The following is a 15,223-nucleotide window of genomic DNA, read 5'->3' as shown; positions in this document are numbered from 1 at the left end:
ACCCTTTTACTGACATCTTTTTTTCAGGCCCACGGACGCAACCTGCTCTCCATCGATTTTGACAGGAACACACGGACAGAGAAGATTTATGATGACCACAGGAAGTTCACACTAAGGATTACTTATGATGCTCAGGGCCGACCTGCTATTTGGCAGCCTAGCAGCAGCCTGGCTGTAGTAAACGTGTCCTACTCTTCCACTGGACGGCTGGTGGGCCTGCATCGGGGCAGTATGAGTGAGAGGACAGAATTTGACCAACAAGGACGCATCCTCTCCCGTGCGTTTGTTGACGGCAAGGTGTGGAGCTACAGCTACCTAGACAGGGTGAGTTCTCACCAAATCATTCAGTGCCAAATCATTTCAATTCCAAATCAACTCTAGCTACAGTGCTATGTGTAGTATTGTACACTAGACTAGTGTAGTATTCTAAATGGCTGGTAAACTATTACAATTTTTTATATTGGTGTATAAATCTTTGATTGCAATAAAGATAAATGTCTCATTTTTTTCTTTATACAGTCTGTGGTGCTGCTCCTGCAGAGTCAGAGGCAGTACATCTTTGAGTTTGATCCATCTGATCGTATCACTGCGGTCACCATGCCTAGTGTGGCTCGACACACAATGTTTACCCATGTGTCCATCGGCTATATCCGGAACACTTATAACCCCCCTGAAAGCAATGCCTCCATTATCTATGATTTCAGTGAAGATGGTCGCCCTCAGGCCACATACTTCCTGGGTACAGGACGCCGTGTCCTTTACAAATATGGCAAACTGGCCAAGCTCTCCGAGATTTTGTATGACAGCACTGCTGTCACTTTTGGCTATGATGAAACATCTGGTGTGCTCAAGATGGTCAATCTGCAGAGTGGAGGCTTCTCGTGCACTATAAGATATCGTAAGATGGGTCCCCTAGTGGACAAACAGATCTACCGCTTCTCTGAGGAAGGCATGGTGAATGCCCGCTTCGACTACACCTATCACGACAACAGTTTCCGAATAGCGAGCATGAAGCCGGTCATTAGTGAGACGCCACTACCTGTGGACCTATACCGCTATGACGAGATTTCTGGCAAAGTGGAACATTTCGGCAAGTTTGGTGTCATTTATTATGACATCAATCAGATCATCACCACAGCCGTAATGACGCTCAGCAAGCACTTCGATGCACATGGTCGCATAAAAGAGGTGCAGTATGAAATCTTTCGCTCGCTCATGTACTGGATGACAGTGCAGTATGACAACATGGGTCGTGTGATCAAAAGGGAGCTGAAGATTGGGCCGTATGCCAACACCACGCAGTACCGCTATGAGTATGACGGTGATGGGCAGCTCAGTGGGGTCAAGGTCAATGACTGGTCCACCTGGCGCTACAGCTATGACCTCAATGGTAATCTGCACCTACTGAACCCTGGCAACAGTGCCCGTCTCATGCCACTACGCTATGACCTGCGGGACCGAATCACGCGCCTTGGCGACGTGCAGTACAAGCTGGATGAAGATGGCTTTCTTAGCCAGAGGGGTTCTGACGTCTTTGACTATAACTCCAAAGGACAGTTGGTGAGAGCGTATAGCCGTGTAGGAGGAGGATGGAGTGTGCAGTACCGCTACGATGGAGTTGGACGACGAGTCTCTACCAAGAACAGCCTGGGGCAGCACCTGCAGTTTTTCTACGCTGACCTGAACAACCCGGTGCGAGTCACGCATGTTTTCAACCACTCAAGCTCAGAAATCACTTCACTCTACTATGACCTGCAAGGCCATCTGTTCGCCATGGAGGTGAGCAGCGGTGAGGAGTACTATATTGCCTCAGACAACACAGGAACACCACTGGCCGTTTTTAGCAGCAACGGACAGATGATCAAGCAGGTGCAGTACACGGCCTACGGTGAGGTGTACCACGACTCCAATCCTGAGTTCCAGCTGGTAATCGGATTCCACGGTGGCCTCTACGATTCGCTGACCAAGCTCGTGCACTTCACACAGAGGGACTATGATGTATTAGCAGCCAGATGGACATCACCTGATTATACCATGTGGCAGAAGATCAGCAAGGACCTGGCTCCATTTAACTTGTACATGTTCAAAAACAATAATCCTCTCAGCGATATGCTGGATGTGAAGAATTATGTCACAGGTAAGTAGTGGTCTTATAGCAGGGTGAATAGGCTCACCAATGAGGGTGGCACAAAGCCTTTGAGATTGAGAGCCTTTAATGTGATTCATTCAATACAAGCTTTTGACATCAACATAGTGGGTTTCTGTGAATTAAAAACTCACGGTTTTTATGTTTCTTGCTCAGATGTAAAGAGTTGGCTGGTGATGTTCGGCTTCCAGCTCAGTAACATCATCGCTGGCTTCCCTAAACACACTTTATACTTTGTGGATCCGCCATATGAGCTACAAGCCAGTCAGGAGTGTGAGAATGGCCAGGTGAGTTTTCAAGTTCAAACAATTGTAAATCCTATCCATAAGGGGGAATGCTATTGATTATAGAAAAATTTGAGCTTTCATTGCATCTGTAGTGTATTGATGATTAACACTACCAATAAAAAAAAAACATTTCCCTTTACACAACTTATTATTTTTACTCAAAATTTAAAAACCCGGCCAAAACATTTATATTGACATTTATTCTATAAATAAATCACCATATAATGCAAATGATTCTACTGTAACCAAACACTGAATCAATACAAATTCTTGAATTTTATAATGTGATCGGCTGTAAAATGAAGCACTTCCTTGTGTACTTTAAGCTACAATGACAGCTTTTCCTAAAAATGAGTTGATGTAAGCATAACAGAAAAAGTTTCTCAGAAATATTTGTACTGCCCTAACAACTATCCTTGGACGTTTGGAATTCTTGTCTGTGGTAATTATCCCTATTCTTAAAGCGTGCTGCCACTAAACTCCAGCCGTCTCCTTTTTCTTGCAGCTGATGTCAGGAGTTCAGCAGGAGGCTGAGAGGCACAACCAGGCTTTCATGGCTTTAGAGGGTCAGCTGCTCAATAAAGATCGACAGAACAAGCGTGATAAACCAGGTCATTGGTTTGGCACAGTGCCATCCATCATTGGTCAGGGCATGATGCTGGCTGTGAAAGAGGGCCGTGTAGTGACGGGTGTCTCTAGCACGGCCAGCGACAACAGCAGGAAGGTGGCTCTGGTTCTCAACAACGCCGTGTACCTGGAGGGCACGCATTACGTGCAGGATGGTCATGACTGCCACTTCTTTGTGAAGATCGGCTCCGCTGATGCAGACTTGCTGGCGCTGGGGCTCAGCAATGGGCGCAGGGTGCTGGAAGGGGCCGGTATCAACATCACAGTGAGTGGGCGCTCGCGGCGCGGCGTTACCGTCGAGCTGCGGTCGACTGCACTGTCCCTGAGCGTGCGCTACGGCCTGGCGCAGGACACGCTGGATGAGGAACGCGCCCGGCTGCTCGAGCTGGCACGCCAGCGGGCACTGGCAGGCGCCTGGCTGCGAGAGCAGCAGAGGACACGAGATGGTAAGGAAGGGAGCCGCCTGTGGACCGAGGGTGAGAGGCAGCAACTGCTCTCGACAGGGAGAGTTCAGGGCTATGATGGTTACTATGTGCTACCTGTGGAGCAATACCCTGAACTGGCTGACAGCAGCACCAACATCCAGTTTCTCAGACAGAATGAGATGGGCAAGAGGTAACAGAACTCCGAGCGCATTCTTATCTTCTGCATTTTTCATTCTCTTTTCCTCTGCACCACTCTGTGTCTCAACCCTGTTCTCTTTTGACCTATCTCCTTTACCCACGGAGAATAAATAAACTTAAGGGGTAACTCTCTGAACGCTGCAGGGACTTTTAAAAAGAATATTATTGTTACTGCCATGGGCAAAAAATAATTTGCAAGAACTGTTTTTGTGCACTGCAAATAACTGAAACAGATCGGCTGTTAATATTAAAATAAAAAATTAATCCCCTTTTTAAAAAAGAAATACTATTTTTACCCATATTTTTTGGGTTCGGAGAGGATGTTGGTGCCACGTGGTACTATCTGTTTCTGCGTGATCTGGATTGCAGAGAGGATGCTTCTCTCGAGTTGTCACAGGGGCCTATAGTCACAACACTGGAACTGAGCAACATCCACAAAGTGGATTATCAGTCATACCAGTCTCAGGCCTCATACTGTATTCTCAATAACTGCGGCTGTGGCAAGTACCATCCACAAACTGCTATATGTTCCTTCATAAAAGCAGAACTCCAACAATGGATAACTGTTTCTTTGTTTGATTTGTATTTTTTTTTTTTGTTCTGTTTTTTGTTTTTTGTTAAACAAGGAAAATTATGGCTATATTTGCATAAGATCAGTGTCCAGCATTGTTTTGTTTCGTCACTGGAGGAGTAGAATAATATCTGTGGTGTGTCAGTGAACACTGATGTTCTGGGTGGGCTTTAGATGAGATAGTATTGTACATCTCAGTTGCAGTAGATTTGTGAGACTCTAACCGGGGCACTTCTGTACAGAAACATCGGGGAAAAAAAGAAAGATACATTCATGCTATCCAGATTAAACTGCTTAACTGTAACTAGTGTAAGAAACAATTTTTTATTTTACGTTCATTCTTTTTATTTATGTATTTATTATTCTTAGTACTCTATGACAATCATGAAGACGTCACCATTTTTAGCCAAGAAAACAGAGTATTTTCTTTTGTAAAATATGTAAGAAATGTTCATTAAGTTTTTATATTAATTTTGAGTTGCTTAAGCAAATTAGTCATAGACAAAAAAATCATTTATGTAAAGTGTTCAAAATTGTTTATACTTTAAATAAAGTTTAAAACTGTGAAACTTGCTTTTTTTCGAAATATCTCTATGTACAGTGTATAGATTTTCCTTTATGCAGTAGAATATTGTTCATAATATCACATTTTATATTTCTAACAAAAGGTGGCTTGTAATGTGCAAACCTATAGCTGGTATAAAGACGCTAGGATTTGTGGCACTCCAATATTCCAGATAAACAGTATTGATCCCCAGTTTGATGTTTTTGTTTGATTAGGTTTTGTTTTCATGCAAAGTTGCTGTACTAGAACCCAAAACCGTAGAAATGGATTCTATCCACTGTGAAGAGACTCATTATGGATGTCATTATGTACCAAATCAGTATTGAGGGATCCGTACATTTAAGCAAGTCTTCTCTGAGACCTTATCAATAAAAGGTTTACTTCATGTGAGTTTGATTTGTCTGTTGCATTTCTGAATACCGAAACAAACGATGGATTTATCCATAACTGTAACCAAAACCAACAAAGCAAAGACAACAGTTTGTCTGTAACGCAGGCCTATGTGTAGCTTTCAAAAAGGTGTGGAATAAAAATACATGAATATTTATAATGAACAACTATGTAATTCTTAAATCTGACTGGTCAGAGGCAGATTCGTTTTCTACAACTGAAGCTCTAATAGTTAACAATTACTATCATTGTTCATATTAATATTTTCATTCTAGTGTTATTTAATTATCTGATAATATAATATACTATTTAGTATAATCAACATTGATATATTTTTGAACCATGCTCATCTGTGTTGCATTATACCAAACATTATATTGAAATTTAAGCTGCCATGGATCCTCTCATTCATTCATGATTTCATAATATTTAAATATAAATAAATACAAATATATTACTCTGTTTACTAACGCAGTTGCGTTTTGAAAGTTCCAGTTCAGTAAAACTTATAGTACAATTAGAAACAATCCAATTTATTGTACAGTAGAGTTCAATGCCTAATACATCTCTTCAGTGACCACTAATGACATACATGAAGCTTGTTCTTATTCAAAAGTCTTTCCAAATGCCATTTTTCCCTGTTTTTTATCTTCTCATATACGGTATGCTGGGCAAAATGAAAGGTCACCATGGACCATTACACATCTCACTACACCAGACTGTACAATCTACCCTTAATACAGTAAACATGCCACACATGCACCTGCTGAACCAGTATACACCATACATAAGGCATAACATTATGAACACCTGCCTAATATTGTGTTGGTCTCCCTTTTGTTGCCAAAACAGTTCTGACCCATCGAGCATCAACAGCATTAACTTCTTCAGCAGTTTGAGCTACGAGCCAGCCTTCGCTCCACACGTGCATCAATGAGCCACGTCCCTGTCACCGGTTCACTACTTTTGATAGATACTGAGCACTGCAGACCAGGAACATCCCACAAGAGCTGCAGTTTTGAAGATGCTCTGACCCAGTCATCTAGACATCACAATTTGGCCCTCGTCACACACTTTAAATTTTTACGCTTGCCCATTTTTCCTGCTTCTAACACATCAACTTTAAGAACAGAATGTTCACTTGCCAAATATCTCCCACCCAATAACAGGTGCCATGATGAAGGGATAATCAGTGTATTTCACTTCACCTCTCACAATGTTTTAATGTCATAATGTTATGTCAGTGTATATACACTGTATATGTGTGTATGTATAAAGGGGTTATATATGCACTCAACAACAATGGGTATCGTATTTAAAAACTGGTTAATTTTCCTTGTCTAAATGAGTCTTGATTATGAATAATGTGTTGTTCTATTTCTCACACGCAAGCATGTGCACGCATTACCTACAGTTACATGCCTAAAATAAAACCACACAATTGCAGATCATTTCGTGTAAATTATTGTGTATAAAATGCTAATTTTGTAGGTCGACATTGTTGACAACTAGTTTTGTCTTCCACGACTTTTATTTTATACACCCATACATGAAAGAATGTGGGTCGAAAGGCGGTGTCTATTTTGAATATGAATAATCGGACAGTTGCTATTGGATGGCGCGGTTGTGCCACGCCCACCGGTGTATGAATACACAACAACGAGGAAGTTGTACATACATTCAACAGTTTTCTGTCGAGCGGGTAAAAAGCGTCAACATGGCCAGTACAGGTAAGTAAACTCTGCAATCTATATATTTATTTTTATTTTTCAGCCTTTTACAATGCTTATCTAAAGAGAAACAGTGAATAAGTGATGATACTGGTTTGAATGAGCCGCGCTTTGTATTTATTTACCGACGAAGGCTGCAGATAAACACGTTCTGTATACTCGGATATGCTCAGGGTCATAATTAGTAAATCTTTTTGTTATTTAATTGTATTTATATATTTATAATTTTTATAATCAGTGTGGCCCATGTTCTTTTTTTTACTTTTTTTTTTTTTTTTTTTTACATAATATTCTATATGATCGTCAGGGAATCGATTTAGCAACTATTGTTTTTCCACCCTTGTTTCCCTGGTGTTAGTGAAGGATCTCAGGAGATGGGTGACGCCACATAATCATGACTTGCACTTTTTTGCCCCTTCTGAAGATGGTCTTAGAGAAATCACTGTTCTACAAGATTACACAGTGCTCGCATTTCAAGTGAAATCTGCTGGAGAATAAACATCCTGTTCTTGGATTACATAAGACAACCTGTGTGTGATTTTTGCATCTTATATTACAAACTTTCTCCATCAACAAAGCTGAATTTTCTGTTTTACAAGCTGGCAAAGGCAGACACTAGCTCCTCTCTTCTAGCACTGCAAGAACTTAATAATAAAGTCAATAACAATTTTTATAATAGCAGGTTGTGATTTTCAGCACTAAAACAAAATTAAACGGTAAATAAATTCAATAGAAATCACAGAACATGCTTGACTATGCTTCAGAGACCACTTTGCGATCGAGTGCTCTTCAGCCAAGATTCTCCATGTGACACTTTTGTTATATAATTTTAGGTAAAGAGATATCCTACAGCGATCTCAAATCCCTCCGAGAGAATAATAAAGACCTTTTGCTTGTGGACGTGCGTTCCAAAGACGAAGTGGATAGAGGACGCATCCCAGGCTCCATCCATATCCCATGTGAGTCACAGAGCAAAAACAACTGTGATACTGTGCAGTAATGGCACAGTTATTACTAACTCATTACTACAGCAATATTAAACACACACTCCTCTTTATAATTAACACGGATCTTCTGTGGTCCAGATTTATAATGTAATAAATCTACTGTTTTCAGTTTTCTTTTACATACATCGGTTGGTTGGTTTTTATTCTGGTTTCCTGCATTAACCACAAAGCCATTTGACTACACATGACAGTGGCCCCAGTCGGAGTTATCCTCAATTCTTTTCTATTTAAAGAGCTTGATGTAGCAGCATTTTTGTCTGTTCAGCTCTCCTACATCCTTGTCTGTACATGTTGCTTAAACAGAACAGATTCAAGCTCCTGAGTGGTACAGCAGCAATGCTTTCGCTTCATCATCCAGAGATCACGGGTTTGCATCTTGCCTCAGCCATGTATAGATAAAAGTTCAAGAGTCCAAGTCTTTGCTCTCTTGCATACTGTCTTTCTCCTCATCAATCACAGCAACACTTGCAAACCAAAGGCATTCGTGCATGTGGAAGGGGCAGATATTATGTGTCTCAGAGGAACCATGTGTTAGCCTTTGCCTTCCCTTGTTGGTATTTGTCCTATGTAAGAAGGTGGGGGGCTGATTGGGGGGGTAGGAAATGACCAATACTAGATTAAGGAGATCAGTCAGGTGCACTGCCCGGTGCCACTCTGATCAGTGCAACATTAACTGTCTGCACCACATGTTTCTATGATTTCTATAAATAAGACATTGATCTTGAACATAATCAATCTGATCATGACCCTTTAATGATTTGAGATAATAATACTTATAATAATTATAAAAAAACATTAGCAGCAGCCATAACATTAACACTCGAATATTCAAGCACATCACAAATACTTCAGTGTGTTTCACATTGGACTTAAATATATATGTTATTCTGTTATAGGATAGTTTATAACTATGCCATGTCCCTGTTGTCCTTACTGTGTCTTATAGTGGAAGATGTAGAAAAGGAATTCTCTTTGGATGCACAAGCATTTCAAGAGAAATTTGATGTCCCCAAGCCCTTGCTGGATACCCGTGATCTTGTGTTTCACTGCCAGATGGGAAGGCGTGGAGGAGTCGCTACAGATAAAGCCAGAAACCTCGGCTTCAAAAAGTATGATCTGGATTCTTTGTTGTTATGTGCAAGCAGCTAATACAGTCAATGTATATAAATGTGGGTTACTTTATTTCAACTGAATTGCATTTTCGGTTTTTAATTACTCGCTTTGTGTGTGTGTGGTTTCTCTTCAGTGCACAGAACTATACAGGAGGTTACAAGGAATGGGCAGAGAAGGAAGGCAAATGATGCTGCTGAGGCACCCGGCACAGCTGTCCAAGTTCATCTGATAAGAGTAGCACTAGACACATTTGGGCACAGTTTCTCTCACTGGATTTCTACTGTATAATATTTATATCCATATTATCTAGATAATTTATCTACTGAAATTTAATTTGAATATATGCAACTGAAGTGGACTTTTTTCAGGAATTTGTCATAAATATAAATGTTACTCCAATCCAATTGGTACTTTAACAATAAATTTTAGAAATTATTTGAACATTTAAGGGTTAAGAAAGCGGTGTCTTTTTTTTTTTGTATTTTTTAGATTCTACTTTTGTATTTTATTTCCATTTCGATGCTGTGGTTGAATTGCGCATGCGCACAAACGTCTATTCTGTTGTAGATTGTTACATGGTGCTGTTAGTGAAGCGGTGGATTGTTCGTTTATTTAGTCAAAAAGTTGGACCTCAGAAACATGGATATTTACACTACTTTGTGTTCTTCTTTCAGGTAATAACCTGCTAATCAGTCACCAATCATTGTTTTAACAAAAAAAACTGTAAAGTGATGTTTCAACGTCAATGTAATACATGTCATGTTATGAATGTCAGTCATTTAGCTGTAGCTGTTTGCCTCTAATATGTTGTGTAAAGATTAAAATATGAATTAAACACGCTGTGTTTTCCGCTGTGTGTTCGCTGTGGTTGTCGGGTGTGTGTGTGTGTGTGTGTGTGTGTTCACCACACAGTGTTCCTCTCTGGGTGGCGCCATTACTTCATGCCGCCTCCAGACTAAAAGGTGACCCGGCCAGGCGAAGGAAATCCTACCGCCTCATCCAGCGGAGATTAGTAGGAACAGAAGGAGCACTTCTACATTTATTTATTTTCTCTTTAAAAATATTCAGTCATTTATAAATAAATTTCAGCAGGGGACAATCATTTTATTATTACACATTATTTAAAAATACGATTATTATCAAAATGGCACATTAGGAACGATGGAATTGGAAATACTAAACAAGATCTAGCTTTCTGCAGTAGCTGCACCTGATATCACAGTGTATACATTTAATAGGCTTTCGAACAGATATCCGTCATTCTGATTGGTTAATCCTCCTCACCGTAGCAGTTGACAGCCAATAAAATCTTCAAGTCTACAGACAGCTGTTAAACGTGTATATAACGATATGTGCTGTGTGAATAAGCGTTTGACACTCCAGCACCTGTCTGTGTCTCGCGACACCACGTTATTGTCCTGTATAAACGCTTTTGTCTGTCCCGCCGGAAGCAGCAGCACGGGATCGGATGCGACCAACTGCCCAAACCCACGTACGTTTTTCCGGCTGAAGTGAAGCAGCTGATTCGCGCCGCCTTCCCGGAGCAAATCTGCGACTATCACGACCCTCAGCACCAAAATGTAACCGCTTCACAGTCTCCATTCCTCTGAATGCAGTTTGTTGTTTTTTGGTCGTCACGGTGTTGTTTATTTTGATCAGGTGGTCGCTGTCACCCTGGAGGACCTGAACAGTGTGAGATCAGATGATCAGAGCTCTTAGACACAGATGTTCGGTTGAGTGTGTTCATGTTGACTTTTGTTTCTGATCAATGCAGTTTTGCACGTTTGCTCAAGAAAGTTGATTCGCAGGAGTCTGAGGAGTTTTTCAAGCACTGAATGCATGGAACTGAGTGTGTACTGTAGTGATGAGTCGTTCATTTTGATCTCCAATGAGGGGCTGAAAACCTTTGTAATCGTGCATTAATGTTATGTACATAATAAACTACTAAAACAGCTTTAACGTCATTGTGATCGAGTTTTTCCCTCCTGCTGTGTGAACAGTAGCTGACCGGTGTGACAGGCAGTTCAGCTCAGTGTGATGGTTAGAGGTTAGTTTACAGCCGGTACCAAGGAGACAGACATACACAAACCCCCCAACAACCACGAAACCACAAGCAACAACTTCTTCCACATTTCCAACAAGTTATAGAACGCAGTGAACAAGGTTTCATATATTTTAAAGGTAGGTTATTAACTAATTAGCTATTTTTAGGTTACAAATAAATTATAAATAGGTTGTCTATGAATAGAATGTAGTTTGAGTAAAAAAAAAACTTGAATTGCTATGTATTAATATGTTTAATATTTATTTACATAGCTGCTTCATTCAGGAAATTTCTGCAGGAGTTTGGTAACATGCCTGATTCAAAGTCTGACATGGAGCGAGTTGGGCTCTTCAAAGAAATGGGCTACATCTCCATAGGAGACAAATACAGACCTTTCAATTATCGTAGGTCTAAATCATATTACACCAAATCCCACTGCACATAAATCTTATCCTGATCAGAGCCGCTGAAGCTGGAAATGTTTCTAAAATTCATATAGTGATATTTATCATCTTAAACCTGCACTTGAACTCTGTCACAGGATATGTAAGACTATCTATGTGTATTCCTTTTATATCTTCTTGAAAGGTCCATTTAATGAGGCTGCCCATAAAAATAAGCAGATGTTGGTCAGTGGGCCAAAGACGAAATCAGCACTCCAGGCTGGCTACTTTGATACAGGGTTCAAGCGGATCTTTGAGAACGAGGCGTTGACCGACAAAATCCAAATCCAAAGGCAGTACCAGATTCAGCAGGCCAAGAAGAACTTAACAAAGGCATTTTTACCCTGCAGTGGGGAAAAGAAATCGTAAGGATGAAATTTAGTAATAGTCTTTTTTTTTTTTTCCTCTCAATTTTCCATTGAGAAAGTGTACATGTAAATTTACTTTTACAGTGATCAGAGGGTGGAATTGATTATTTTGCTATTAGACTGAACTAACTTACATTAGCCCCATTGAATTTGACACTTTTGTGACATTTTGTTAGGTGAAAACATTAACAGATAAAAACAGCCACCTTTGGCAAAGGTTGATGGAAAATGTACTATTAGGCAATTTAATTCAAGTTACGACAAGGTGTTATACTCATTAAAAGTTTACTCTAAGCAGCATGACAATGACATGATTGTGAGGCCACAGAGGGCAATATGATGTAATGGTCATTTTTTCACTGAGAAGAGGCAACACTCAGAATTTCCATTCCATCATGGGTCTCATGGCTCTGGAGTCTGGCCCAAATACAGAACTGCACCAAGGTTTTGTCTTGATCTTAATGAGGACAAACCGAACTCTGCCTGTTTTCATACTATCTCACTACCACATAATACTTGCATTGAAAAAAAAATACATTTCTGACATGTCTGGTGCATTTTGGTACAAAAGAATATTAATCACCAGTGGTTTTTTTCCCTTAAACATCCTCAAAATTGACTTTTTTGTGCAATGTGTGTTTTTGTGTGTGCACCATTGGCAGTTAATTATATTTGTAATGCTGTGCAGCTCAGGTATTGGCAGTTACTATGGAACACTTGGTGGCCCTTTTCAGGCTATGAGTCCCCTGCTGATTCCCAAGAAGCCATACAAATCCCCAGGCAAGAACATATTCACTAGTCCACCCAAGAAAGGAAGTGGATATGGGTCAGTAAGGACTTTATTATTCCTACTGCGATGATTTTCTTTTCTCTGTGTGTGAACTATATAAAGATCGTTTCTTGATCTTGTGTGTTTATTTTGTCTTGACTCAGTGTATTGTTAGAATGGCATTTTTCCTCTTGAGGATATCTCAGGCAAAAACCATTTTTCATCTAACTCCTCTCAGAACTGCACGGATGTGATTTAAAATGAAAGATGAAGTTAGAGCTCAGTGCCGTTGCTTAGGGAATTTCCTCTCATGGGGAATTCGCTTAACCATTTTTAATTCCACTACAGTCGAGCCTGAGGAAAGTGCTTTCTATTCAGACGTAACTGGAACTGAGACTGAGTTATATTCCCATCTGTATAATAGCTTTCCAGGTGTCACACTGTCCAAATTGGAATTGTATTCTTCTGACCCCTATGATCGTGTGAGAGAGCTGCTAAAGGTATACAATTATGAAAAGAAAAAATAGAAAAAAAATCGTAAATTTTTTTAAAAAACAGGTCATAATACTGCATTATCAATGAACAAACCATCATCTGTTTTCCAGCATCAGAAGACAGCTCACAAATCTCAGATGAAAGGAGGGCCATTTCGATTAAACCTTCATCCAAGGGAATGTTTCGATAGCAATCCGTACAAGTTTAATAAACCTCTGCCACTTTCAGCCATACCAGAGGAAAAGAAGCAACACTTTGCTGTACCCTTCAAACCTCCATCTCCAAGTAAAAGGGTACGGCATAATGCATGAGTTTTAACTACCCAAACATTTCATTTTAATGGTTATTCATTATAGTGGTTATTATTTTGTCTTCACATTATATTAGATTGGAGGAATGAAAGCAGGAACATTCGATGCATATCCGTCCCATTCCACCGACCCCTACGTCATTAAGAAGCCAAAGTCAGTGAGCACAAATAAGGAGATGAAAATCTTCCACCCATCAATTGGCCCAAAGAGCATGCCAGTTAAAAGCATAATCTCTCTGAATGTAAACAGGTAAGTCTATGATATGCAAAATAAGACATTTGTCAACTATTGTAATGTAAACATCAATAATATAAAGGTTTTTTTATGTTAAAATAAAAATTGTATTCCATAAACTGTCAAAAGTGCAAATACCACATATGTATGTGTGGGGGAGTCTGGGAAAATGTGACTTTTTAATGTGACTTTTTTTTTTTTTTACAAAACTCCAGTTTTAACTCCAGACATACACTTCATGAATATGAACACTGCTTGTGCTTTTTTATTTTTTGTTAATTTTTGTTTTTGTCTTTGCCTTATAACCTATTATACATTCATTACATATAATACTGTGGCTTGTCAGTAGTTCATTCTGGTTACCACTTACAATATAATGGCTGTAAGCCATCATTCCCTTATCATGTACTATTTACTCTCTCCAGAAAATCCAGAAAATGCAAAACAGTTACTTTCCTTTGGTGGGAAACAACTGTCAGACATGCTGCTATAGAAAAAGGAACATTCTATTTTAACCAATCAGATCCAAGAATGAACTGGCACTGTATATAACTATAGCACATTTTGAGTCTGGCTCAACCTAAATTGAATAAGGAGCACATTATAAATAAGATTTTATTGAAACAGTGGCACAGGAGCATCACAGACAATACGACGGCTGATATCTGATATGGAAAGTTTTGCATACGTCACCCTGACTCTTCACTGTGTATACATTTTCTTTCTTAATTTTTTTATTGAAATATTGTTGTACCTACAATATTATGGTACCAAAAACAAATTCATTGTGTGTGAGCACACTTGGCATTAAAACCCTTTCTGGTTCTGATTCTGATGGTTTGGATTATATACATTTAATAAGCACATGTGACTGTTGTGATCAAAGCATAACCTTCACTATGATTAAGTCACACCTGCTTAGCTTTTGGGCATGTTTAGGACATTTTGTACTACAGCACTTGTGAAACTGGCTCCTTATCTAAAATGATGTCAAGATTCAGGCAGGGAAGGATTTTAAATGATGTATATTTTGCATTATTCTATTCACAGGTTTGTGAACTCCACCAATTACAATCAAGTCCCCTCTGTAATGGCATACTAAGTGGCGAGGTCTGGAAGCAGCCATTTCATGATGTTGTAAATCTGAAAATCAATTCAATCTCCTGGGTAACATCCTGTTGCAAGTATAATTTCATTAGTGCCAGACACGAATGCTCTTGTGGCTGCAGGCACGCATACCTGTAAACCATACCTGTCATACTTTTCTTACAAACCCCTTTTATCTTCTCATCATTGTGATATTCTGAAGTATGTTGTTAGACTGAAAGATAAAAGCAGCAAAGCAGCAGAGCTCACTGTGGTCAGATTTGCAAAACAGATTGTAGACCAGAACCAGAAGGTCCTGAACATTTTCACTTGCAAAACATGTATGTGGAAGCTGAAGCTGCGTTTAGACACAGTGTAATATAAGCCTGCATTGTTGATGCTTGTTGTTTAGTA

General features: G+C 39.7%; 3 protein-coding genes across 12 annotated transcripts in view; all 3 read left to right on the top strand.

The window, feature by feature from the left end:
- Positions 1-5,204, top strand: part of tenm2a (teneurin transmembrane protein 2a) — a 290,186-nt gene extending 284,982 nt beyond the window's left edge. For all 7 annotated transcript variants that reach the window (XM_046849490.1, XM_046849489.1, XM_046849487.1 and 4 more), the window contains 4 exons: positions 28-324; positions 520-2,137; positions 2,303-2,433; positions 2,939-5,204. In XM_046849490.1, the coding sequence (XP_046705446.1) occupies positions 28-324; positions 520-2,137; positions 2,303-2,433; positions 2,939-3,679 (2,787 nt within the window). In that variant the 3' untranslated portion in view covers positions 3,680-5,204. The remainder of the gene's footprint in view (positions 1-27; positions 325-519; positions 2,138-2,302; positions 2,434-2,938) is intronic.
- A 1,640-nt stretch (positions 5,205-6,844) lies between these two features.
- tstd1 (thiosulfate sulfurtransferase like domain containing 1) lies at positions 6,845-9,894 on the top strand. The gene is made up of 4 exons (XM_046849872.1): positions 6,845-6,939; positions 7,773-7,898; positions 8,893-9,055; positions 9,193-9,894. Exons 1-4 carry the CDS (start codon positions 6,855-6,857, stop codon positions 9,245-9,247), a joined length of 429 nt encoding a protein of 142 aa, XP_046705828.1. The 5' UTR covers positions 6,845-6,854; the 3' UTR covers positions 9,248-9,894.
- Positions 9,594-15,145, top strand: c5h4orf47 (chromosome 5 C4orf47 homolog). Of its 4 annotated transcripts, none has more exons than XM_046849871.1 (11): positions 9,594-9,733; positions 9,972-10,071; positions 10,514-10,639; positions 10,719-11,240; positions 11,376-11,507; positions 11,692-11,911; positions 12,603-12,740; positions 13,108-13,183; positions 13,289-13,471; positions 13,566-13,738; positions 14,774-15,145. In XM_046849871.1, exons 5-11 carry the CDS (start codon positions 11,414-11,416, stop codon positions 14,823-14,825), a joined length of 936 nt encoding a protein of 311 aa, XP_046705827.1. In that variant the 5' UTR covers positions 9,594-9,733; positions 9,972-10,071; positions 10,514-10,639; positions 10,719-11,240; positions 11,376-11,413; the 3' UTR covers positions 14,826-15,145. The 4 variants fall into 4 exon arrangements, with proteins under 4 accessions (XP_046705827.1, XP_046705824.1, XP_046705823.1 ...); XM_046849868.1 differs by having other exon boundaries at positions 10,511-10,639; positions 11,402-11,507; XM_046849867.1 differs by having other exon boundaries at positions 10,511-10,639.
- Positions 15,146-15,223: the final 78 nt, after the last annotated feature.

This window comes from Silurus meridionalis, chromosome 5 (genome assembly GCF_014805685.1).
Source record: "Silurus meridionalis isolate SWU-2019-XX chromosome 5, ASM1480568v1, whole genome shotgun sequence".
Lineage (NCBI taxonomy): Eukaryota > Metazoa > Chordata > Actinopteri > Siluriformes > Siluridae > Silurus > Silurus meridionalis.
Note: the sequence above shows the minus strand (reverse complement) of the source record. Positions and strands in the feature narration are given on the sequence as shown.